Raw genomic sequence first — 11,299 nt, 5'->3', positions numbered from 1 at the left:
AAAACTGTAAAACAGCTGAAACACTGGGTGCCTTTAAATCTCAACTTAAAACCCACCTGTTTAGAGCTGCTTATGGCTAAATTAGGGTTAGAGTGCGGGGTTTTGATGTCTTTGATGTTTGTCTCTTTCTTACTGTTTATTCACTGTCACATGCTGTTTTTATTTTGTTTTTTAATTATGTAAAGCACCTTGAAATGCCTTGCTGCTGAAATGTGCTATACAAATAAAATTTGATTGATTGATTGATTGATTCAGCAAAAGCTGGAGATCAGTAGTACCTCATCATTTGCAAACAGCAGAGACGCGATTCTAAGGCCACCAAAATGGATCCCCTCAACACATTGGCTGTATCTAGAAATTCTGTCCATAAACGTTATGAACAGAATTGGTGACAAAGGGCAACCTTGACAGAGTCCAACTCTTACCGGAAACGACCCCGACTTACTGCTGGCAATACAAACTAGATGAAATGACAAAGTTGATCATCGAACTGTGGCCTAAGGTGTCCTGGTGCCAAGAGCATATATGCTGAGCTGGTGTACGAGGTTGAGAGGGGTTGGGCTAGATATAGTTGGACTCACCTTGATGCACGGCTTTGGCTCTGGAACCAGTCTCCACGAGAGGGGTTGGACACTCTTTCACACTGGAGTTGCCCCTGTTGAGAGGCACCGGGCAGAAGTGGGCATACTTGTTGCCCCCATCTTGGTGCCTGTACATTTGGGTTCACCCCAGTGAACGAGAGGGTAACCTGCCTCTGTCTACTAGTAGGGGGAAGGGTTCTGACTATTGTGTGAGCAACATTTTCTACATTGTAAATCATAAAACCAAAGCTAAACATTTCTTTCTGAAATATTAGTTGATCTGTTTGATCAGGGTGAAGCACACTTTCAGGTCTGTTGCTGTTTTTATCGGTGCTGCCGTTCTCCCTTGAACAGTAGGTGTTGCTAATGAGAAAAACAATACTGCTAAACAGAAAGTGCAGCCAGAAAAAAAGTTGTTCCTTAAAATAAATGAGGAGAAATGTTTCGCTCTGATACACAAATTTAATTAAACTTTTAACATTTTTCTGCTGTTTTTTTGTTGTGGATACATGCAGAAACAATCCTGCATTCTGGCTATACATTTAATTATTAAATGGATTGTATTTGATCAGTTATCAAATACATCTCAGTTTAATCTCAGTACTGCATCTATCTGTCATGGGGGTTCACATAATGTCAGCCCCCCTCAACGCATTCCCCCTCCCCATCCTATGCCCCCCAGTCCTCTGAAAACCTGTTGAACCACTGGCTTGTCGATCCATAAATCATAATTTTGATCCCTATTTGTGTCCTCAAACTGCTGACATTTTTAGAAGGTTAGTTTACCACACAAGCAAGTGCCCCCACCCAAAAAAGCAAGTTTTTTTTTCTTTGTTCATTGTTAGAAACCATGTTATTATTTCAAATATAATTAGTAAAATTGTATCAGTGGAAGATATATCATTTACTGCTTTAAAAAGGAAAACATGCAAATGATAAAATATTCATCAGTGATCTTTTTAATACAGGGGTGTCCAAGCTACGGCCCGTGGGCCAACTGCGACCTGTGGTCCATTTATAATTGGCCCATAAAAATTTTTATAAATGGAATATAATATGGCCCGCACTTCAACTTTTGCTTGAGTGTATTGCACTTCTTAGTGTTAACACCAGGGGGAGCTACTGTTGATCAAGGTAGTTGCTCCATCAAAAAGGACAGTCACAGAAGAAATTTACCCCAAGTTACTAAACATGACAGAACTGAAGAAGCGAAAGGTAGAAAGTGAGTGCAGAAAATTTCAGACACGGTGGGAGAGTGAATATTTCTTTAAACCACTAAGTTTACTCCAGACCTGCCAGCCATCATTTGGTCCAAAGTGCAGTATCACTGCTCCCACTGAGTGCAATGCCGTTCCCACTTTAGGTGAGTAAAAAATATATTCCACAGTACCCATGTGTTAATACAAATGCATGTGCAGGTACACATGCTGCATCAATTCTGACACCACCCTGCTTTTGCGCACTACTTTCTTATATGCGTTTTTCTTGTTAATACACAGAGTACATACCGCTGTACACAGCGCACACACTGCACATGCAAAGTCAGCTGATCTCATCTGATGCAGATTTGCTCCTTGATCAAGTGACATTTGTCCAGATTTTTGGCACGGGTCCAGTTCAGTCTGTTAATGTTGATAACCGTTTTAAACAAACATTAATAGGTATGTTGCTAAGCCGAGTAACTTAAATAACAAGCTTGAAATTTACCCGTCCCATTTTCCCCTTTATTGTTTTTTCTCTGTACTGTAAATCTTCTGTCTAAAAAGAAATCTGAGGCTGCTGTTCTGAGAATGAGCTACCAAAACTTTTTCTGAATAAATCAATAAAGATCCATTCATGGAAAGCTGTGATGAAGGCAGTTTTGTCTTTAATTATATTCAACAATATAACATATTTGACTAGTTTTAATTGATTTTTCTAACTTTAATACACCAAAGTTAAGGCTATATACCGAATTTCTAGTAAGTGGATTTTGAAAAATCGAAGTTACATTCTTCAAATTCATAGAGCATATGGTTCTCTATACAAAATGTTTGGGATCATTCAAAAAATGCATCCTGAAAGTTGTAGTAAAATCATCTGATTTTTTTTTTTCTTTTAATTAAAATCAAATAGTTTTTGTTGTTGTTGTTGTTGTTTTGCTAAAAGAACACAGCTACTTTACTATTCTAATATAACAAAGTTATATATCGACACACATGTATTTAAATAAACACATTATTCATGGCATCACATAGCAGGCCTTCAAGACAAAAGCATTAAAAACTGGGGTCCACCACACAAGACAGAAATGAAATGTTGGTGACATCTGTGCACTATAAAATATTTGCAGAAATTGGCATTGTCATTTTTAAAATGTAAACTTTTCTTAGTGCCCCCTAGAGTTTGTTAATTATATAATTTTGTACACCTACTCAGGAGAGCACACTATCATATGATGTTGACACTTATATATCCTAAAATACAAAAAATATATGTTAATTTTTACATAACGCTAGATGGCTAACTAAAACTTGCATAACTATATATTAGTAATTTAAAAATAAAAATGAACTTTTCTTGAATTATTTTTTTTGGCTAATACTCTAGATGTTATGTTAAAAGTTTTACACTGATTGGGTTTGAGCAATTAGAGGAGATAATGTTTAAAGATGAACTGAAATCAAATCTCAAAAAATTGACATTTCATGTTTGTTATTTAGTCAAACACATCCACACAACATTGCAGGGACAACATTGCCAACCTAAAAGTTAAATAAACAGTTTTTAGCGTTTAAGTTAATAATTTTCAAAGTGAGTGATTAGTGGGGTGGAGTTCCATCCTGGGTTCATGACAAGCACTGTGCCCCGACCGGCCAAGACCGCCACTACTGTCCCGTTGTTTACTAATAAAAATTTAAAAAGAAGCCTTTTTTGAATACAAAGAAATGCTGTAAGACTTTGCATGAGTAATGGATATACAACCATACCAGTATGAACCTGAACTGACGACTGGATCTCCATAATCAGATAAAAACTCTTCAGTCTCGGATTCTGATGATCACCAGGACCATCATGGCTGACACAAAAATGAGCATAACCACAGAGTTGGAAACGTGGAACTTTAAAAACCAATTACCCCCAGATCATTGTCATGACATCAGTACACAACACTGCAAATCAACATAGAGATGGCAGGAGAGAGCTAACATTGCTAACCCAATGCTAACTTGTAAACAACGTGACTCCGCTTCAGGGTAGCATTTATGAACTTTCACACCAGAGTAAACTAATCATTTGCAGTTTCAGACTGACATTTGTTTAATCACACATGGATTGTCTGTATTTTTCATCAATAACAAACTGCTCTGGATCACAAACTGATTTCAGGCTGTCAGCCTGTAAGCACCTCAGACCTTTTAATGACAGCGCGCATTCACGTCATGTTTGAAGTAAAACTTCCTGTTTCTCGTTTCCTTCTCTGTGGCAACGTACTCCGCTCCATTTGCCTTTCTTTTAAAATTATAAATCATTAGAACAGCTGCTGGCAAAAGGTTCTGTTTTTTTGTTTGTTTGTTTGTTTTACATGAAGCCAGTCCACTGCATTAACAAGGGTCGGAGCAGTGCTTCTCTTTGAGGTGAACCAATCCAGAGTTCTGATAGTAATTCCCACATTGAAGCTTATGGATCCACATCTGTGGAAGGTTTTATCTTTTGGGAAGCCAAAAAATTTAACTCCAGTGGTATTCCTATAAAAATGCCCCTGTATGCCCAGGGCCAACCTAATCTGCTATTAGGCCCTGCGGTTAAGTGGTCTTGTAGGCCCCCCACCCCAGCCTCATCTCTCACCCAACCCTCCATTTAACCCTAACCCATCACCTGAAAAACATTACCATCCCCTATCTGCACAAACACTTATATTAACAGCAACAGCAAATAACAATAGTAATCATAATCTAAAATATTTTTTACTCAACAGGGAAATTCTAAACAGCAACAGCACAGAACATCAGCAATATTGTAAAATAGACACTCTTCTCTTTTCCTCCACAGACCCTGTGAGGCAATCATGTGTATCTGCATACACACACATACACACACACAAAAACACCCTCCAATCAACACAGCCATGGATAGGGACATGGTGTAAATGTCAGGTATCAAAAGATGACTGATCAACATTTATAGAAAATTTGCAATATAATCTAATCAAAGGTCTAAGCAAATACACATTACCCTTAAAACAATGCACAACTACAACAATAAAAAATCCTGAACACTGTCTTACTTTTTAGAAGTGCTTTGCAAAAAAAAAAGCAATGAATATATCCCTAAAATCCATACCACAAAGGATGTCATGCTCAATGAACTTCAGTCTGAGTCTTGCTGTATTATTGGTTGGGGACAATTTTTCACCAATCCCAGTTTGAAGAAGGACCAATCTCCCCTTGCATTAGTCACTGGCATCATTAGAAATAGACAGAGAGATATAAATGTGTTCAGAAACACAGTGGTTTTCAGTTTATGAGAAACACATTTTCTTATTATTAAGAATTTCTCCACAGTAACTCCACTGTGGATATGCTCACCTTCATCCTTCATCTTGTGCAAACTCTCTGAAATGTACCACCTCCTTCACAAAGTCAACAGCTTTTGGGCTCTGCTAAACATTCCCTTGCATGTTTCCAGTCAGAAAATCCCATGCTCACAAATGTCAAGTTCTTGTTGTCATCAGTTTTTTTTTTTCAGATCACATTACACAATAACACAGCCATTCCCTAAGCAACCACTTCCATTTACAAAGTTTCTGTTTGAAATAGGTTTTTAAGAGAAATCTTCCCTGTTGCTTATATTTATGCTCCAATGCAGAGAGGTTAGCCTTTTTGTTTTGACAGGATTCTGGTCCCATTTTGGCCAAGTATGCAGGTATCTGTTTGTCAGTGTTAATGCCCCAGTGGCCCAGGTCACTGTTATAAAAGCTATAAGGCTCCTCTTGGCTGGTCCTCTTTCTGGTGTACTCCTCTCTTTTCTTCCCTTGATATGTCTGCTCTTCTCTAGCTGCTAGCATAGCATCCATCATGAAGGCCATGCCTCATCTTTCTCTACCTCAGGTGGTGGATGAGCTAGCAAGCATTTCTCTGCGGATTCATCTTCAATGGCAGCTGGTTTAAAATTTTCTGTCAGCTTTGTTCTGCTCTCCAGTAATTTCTTTTCCTGAAACTCGTTCTGACAAATTATTTTGCTTTTTGTGAGCAAAACATGTCAAGTAACTTCTTTCCTGACATGTTGAAAACTGTCATTCAATCATTGATGGGCATGCCCCAAAACTAGCAAGTCACATTCTGATAGGTGATCAATGGTCCATAGGCCATTGAGCCAAAGTGAGACGCTTTTAATTTGGATCAGTCATCAGCTGCAGTGATTGACAGAAAACCTGACAAATTACAAAACGTAATTTTTTCAGCTCATCATGTTACCCAAAATCGATTGGCCTCTTAACGCTGTAGGCCATTGGGATTCAGCCCAGGTAAGCCTATGCATTAAGGCACTTGTCTAGCGCTTTAATCTAGTCCGAGGGCCCCAAAGCGCTTTACACAACAGTCAGTCATTCACCCATTCATCCACACATCCACACACTGATGGTGATGAGCTACATTGTAGCCACAGCTGACCTGTGGCAGACTGACAGAAGTGAAGCTGCCATTACATCGGTGCCACCAAACCCTGTGACCATCACCAGTAGGCTAGGCAGGTGAAGTGGCTTGCCCAAGGACACAATGGCTGAGGCAGACAGACCAGGGACTGGCAGCCTTTCGGTTACAGGATGAACCCCTACCTCCTGAGCCCCAAAGCAGAATCTTTTCAGTTTATTTGTTGTTATTTTTGTTGCTATTTGAAATAACCATACTAGCATATCAACTTTTTTAGAACTAAGCAAAAAATACAGAAGGCAACAAACTTTACCTGTAGACTTGATCTGAAGGTGTAATTTGTAGCACACACAAAAAGAAAGCAGATGCTTTCCATAACCCATCTTTGTATGTCGTAGGCACTCTTAAATTTCTAGTATGCTCTGCATCTGCATATTCTTTCATGGTATGAACCACCCCTTAAGCCTCACCAATTTACTTCTTGGATGAGACTGACTAACATGAACTTTTTTCAGGTTTAGCTTACTTACGTAGTTTCTCTTTTCTCTATGGCTATGGTAGTATATTCATAAAAGACGTGTTTGTTTTGATGGAGTTGGCTTAAGTAAACAACAAGAGTATATTTTGTCAGATTGTAAATATTAACTGGTTAATGCCAGAAGCATCAGTCATGACATCTGCAGCAAAGATGCTATTTTTGTTGGTGCCTGGATTATACTCTCTGCAGTACCCCTCCTAAACAGTAGATGCCACCACAGAAAAAATATTACAGCTACTGTAAGGAAGTAGGAATAGAACTCAATGTTGTTCTTTCAGCTGCTCCCTTCCTCAGGGGTTGACACAGCAAACAAACTCGCATGAAAGATGTGGCAGTTGTTTTAGACTGGATGCCCTTCCTATCACAACCTGGGCTTAAACCTGCAGCCTCAGGATTACAAGACCACAGCACTTACCACCAAGCTACTGCAGCCCCAGGAAAAGAACCCAGTAAAGTCAGAAAAAATCTTCACAATTCAATCTATTTAGCAAACCTTAACAGTATTAAAAGCAAGGCTGTTGCTGTTTTTGGTACTTCAGGGTACACTATTACTCTCTAATAACTAAGCAATAATTTAAACAACAAAATTTGAAATAGAAGTTCACATACAGTTCTTTGCAAAACATCAGTCAGTGCTACTTTTAACCATATTAAGTTTGTCTCTCTGTGACAAACTAACAACTAACAGCTGTGAGTGTACTTTGTATGATACATGTTATAATTTTGTATCAAACCAAACTGCGGATGTTTGTGTGTTTGTGATGTTGTCCAGGTCGTCATGCAGAGGACATTTTCGGAGAACTGTTTAATGAAGCCAACAGCTTCTACCTGAGGATGAGCAGCCTGCAAGAGAGAGTGGACCAGCTGGCTGTGAAAGTCACCCAGCTTGACTCCACTGTGGAGGAAGGTGAGAGTGTGTGTTTTATGCGCGTGCATGGGAGTGTGAGAAGAGAGAAAGAGAGCGAGAAAGAAGGCACTTTCACAAAACAGTTCAACAAAATGGCCACAAACACCAGTCTGTCTTTATGCTGCCACCGACTATTCGTAAATTACATTCTATACAGATGAGAAATTTCAGAAATGAAGTGAGCATTATGGAATCAAAAGAGACATGAAGCAAAACTTGAGTGTGTTGTTGATCTAGAGCACAATGCACTGAATGTGTGACAGATGTCTCCATATTGTTTGCAAAACTTGAGTGAACTCAGTTGAGTGATTATTTTTGTAGTGAACTATTTTTTTTAACTAAATGCAAAATTACTGTACATCATTGATCTTCCCTCAGTCATACCTCTGATGACCTCATTTCTAATCCTATTCATCCTTGTCACTTCCGGGAGAACCTCAACATCTTCAGCTCTGTCACTTCCAGTTCTGTCTCCTGTCTTTTTGTCAATGCCACTGTCTCCAAACCATACAACATAGCTGCTCTCACCACTGTCTTATAAACCTTTCCATTGACGGCAAGAACAAGCAGGATGCAGGAACAGGCATCATCCTCTTTGGACCAAGAGCTGGCCAGGTTTTAGATTGAATGTTATTCTTCAAGTTCATTTTCAGTTAATATATTATATGTGCTGTCCCTGAGAGATGTTGTGTTTTGTGATGTTTATGAAGCTCTGTGTGGCTGAAACCACAATTGAGTTATGGTGGATATAACTACATACCATGATTTAGCTGGAAGGTTTGGCTCTGCCCCAGCTTGTCGCCCGGACGCCGGTTGTTAAAACTATTCAAAACGGCTCATATATTTCACTTTCCTTACGTGTGTGCTGACTCCAGCTGGTTGCCTTGGCAGCGAGTGAATACAACGGTGCGTTCAGGGTCATACGAGTAAATGGGAGAGGTCCATTCTTAAAGTGTTGCTGCTGAAATGCACAAAGTGGTGCAGTTTATTCCTCGCATAAAGTTAATGGTGCTAAGTATTGTCCAAAACAGTTTTTTAAGGCGAACTTGGCATCGGTTGCTTTACTGCCAATCACATGCACATGGTGGATAGAAAGCGTTGAGCCACAATTCTCACAGCACATACATTTTCTGAAAGCAACATGAGTGACACGAGTCTCCTTCCTTCTTTGTTAGACTGTCACTTATGATTCCACGCTCCTCTCAGAGGAAACCACGCCCCCTACGCAAAATCAATGCCAAAAGTCTGAAACTGAAAAAAATGATCTGAAAAGAAAAAATGTATGTGAAAGTGGAAAAAAATATTTGAAGCTGAAAAAACCCCCAAAAAGGTCAAAACAAAAACTGAATTGAAGAAAAACCTCCTCAAATGAGTCAAATATCAAAATATGGGAAAGTGAAAAAAAAAATTAATAATTTCTTTAAAATATTTCCAGAATGAAATCAATATTTTATTTAAACACTTATTTTTAGTTTGAATACATGATTGAATTTTTCAAGTTTTGGATTAAACCTCAAGCTTTCAACTTACTTTAAATAAATTTGGACATTAATTTTTATCATGGATCAGATTATTATACAGCTCACCCTTGCGTAAAACAAAATGACTGGATTTCACAAAGCTTCAAATTTGAAGGAAGCATCAAGTGTCATGATGTGGGGTGAAGGAGGCAAACCCAGAGTGCAGACTCATTAAAGAAAAAGCGAAAATTTATTATTAAATAAACAAACAAAAACAAAAGGCTGACGTGGCAGCATAAATCCAAAAAGTAAACAAAACAAAAAGGCGAGGCGAGGCAATGGAACCAGACAACTAGAGACGAGAGACAAGAGACAATAGACAATGAACCAGCAGGGTAGTGGAGAAGTAACCGGGTTTTAAGCACTGAGGATAATGAGGTGAAGTGGGCACAGGTGAGTGATAATAATTGCTGACAGGTGGATGGGCATGGCAGATAAACAGGAGCAGATTGAGGGCATGTGTGGAATGACAACAAACAAAGAAACAAGAATAAAACTAAAACCCAGATAACTGAACAACAATAAAAGAAACAATAACCTCAGAAAACATAACATAAAGCCAAAAACAAAAACACTTGAATTTGTAACATCAGGCAGGGTTGTCCTCTCTCCCCCTCACTGTTTGCTATACTTATTGAACCACTGGCGGCCGCAATTCCTCAATGCAAAAATATTTATGGAATTTAAACAGCTATTAAAATCCACAATATTTGGTCATATGCAGATGATGTGTTGCTGTTTCTTGAGAATGCAAATGCTTTTCTTAAAGAGACAATAACCTTAATAAATAAATTCTCAACAAATTCAGCCTATTTATTGGAACAAATCAAAGGCCTTTCCTATCTCCTCTAATATCCATCTCTCTCAAACCATTCCTTTACAGATCGTAAACATCAGTTTCCTGGGTATCAATATTTGTAACAGGCTGAATGAGCTGACACAGTTCAATTATGTTCCATTACTCAAATTAATAGAAGGCAATCTCGTACGGTGGAGAACTCTCACTCATGGGACGGGTGTCTGCTATTAAAATTATATATATATATATATATATATATATATATATATATATATATATATACATTTATGTACAGTCAATCTTTCTGTCTCTCTGTTACACATACCAACTTCCAGTTTCTGTCCATGAGGCTGACACCCTGTCTTCTTTTAAGACGAGGCTTAAGACTTTCCTTTTTGATAAATCCTATAGTTAGGGTTGGCTTGGGTTTCCTGATCTATCCCTTAGTTTTGCTTCTTTGGGCTTAGACTGCTGGAGGACAAACTGACCACATTTCCTCACTCTGCTGTCTTTACTTACTCTACTGTAAATACTTTTATCATTAACGTATGTTTTTTTTTATCTGGACCACTCATTCTGTGTTTGTCTGTGTCTCTTTTCTGTCCTGTAAAATCCCGGTCAAAGCAGATGGCCACTTGTCCTGAGCCTGGTTCTGCTGGAAGTTTCTTCTTGTTAAAAGGGAGTTATTTCTTTCCACTGTTGCCAGTGTGCTGCTCAGAATGGGAGAATGCAACAACGTGATGACTCATTGCAGTCTGCTGGCTTCCTTAGATAGATACTTTTTACTAATGGAATCTTTATAATCTACGTGAATGTTTTTATGCAGTGCCCTGAGATGGCTTTTGTTGACTTGGCACTGCATAAATAAACTGAATTGAACTGAATTAAAAATGCTAAATGTCATTTGGACTCCTCAAAGATAAAGGCTTAAATGTTTAGTGGCTTAAATGACTTGGCCCCAGACACGTTGCGGGGGTAGCAGCCTAACCAGGGAGACCCAGACTTCCCTCTCCCCAGCCACTTGGGCCAGCTCCTCCAGGGGAATCCCAAGGCGTTCCCAGGCCAGCCGAGAAACATAGTCCCTCCAGCGTGTCCTGGGTCTTCCTCTGGGCCTTCTCCAGGCGGGACGTGCCCAAAACACCTCACCAGGGAGGTGTCCAGGAGGCATCCTCACCAGATGCCCGAGCCACCTCAACTGGCTCCTCTCGACGTGGAGGAGCAGCGGCTCTACTCTGAGTCCCTCCCGGATGACCGAGCTTCTCACCCTATCTCTAAGGGAGAGCCCAGACACCCTGCGGAGGAAACTCATTTCAGCCGCTTGTAT

General features: G+C 39.3%; 1 protein-coding gene across 4 annotated transcripts in view; it reads left to right on the top strand.

Moving 5' to 3' along the window:
• The window catches only part of LOC108246483 (wiskott-Aldrich syndrome protein family member 3-like), a 64,381-nt gene that overhangs the window by 33,251 nt on the left and 19,831 nt on the right, over positions 1-11,299 (top strand). For all 4 annotated transcript variants that reach the window (XM_017434055.2, XM_017434056.2, XM_017434052.2 and 1 more), the window contains one exon: positions 7,522-7,656. In XM_017434055.2, coding sequence (XP_017289544.1) covers positions 7,522-7,656 — 135 coding nt within the window. The remainder of the gene's footprint in view (positions 1-7,521; positions 7,657-11,299) is intronic.

This window comes from Kryptolebias marmoratus, linkage group LG7 (assembly GCF_001649575.2).
Source record: "Kryptolebias marmoratus isolate JLee-2015 linkage group LG7, ASM164957v2, whole genome shotgun sequence".
Classification (NCBI taxonomy): domain Eukaryota; kingdom Metazoa; phylum Chordata; class Actinopteri; order Cyprinodontiformes; family Rivulidae; genus Kryptolebias; species Kryptolebias marmoratus.
Note: the sequence above shows the minus strand (reverse complement) of the source record. Positions and strands in the feature narration are given on the sequence as shown.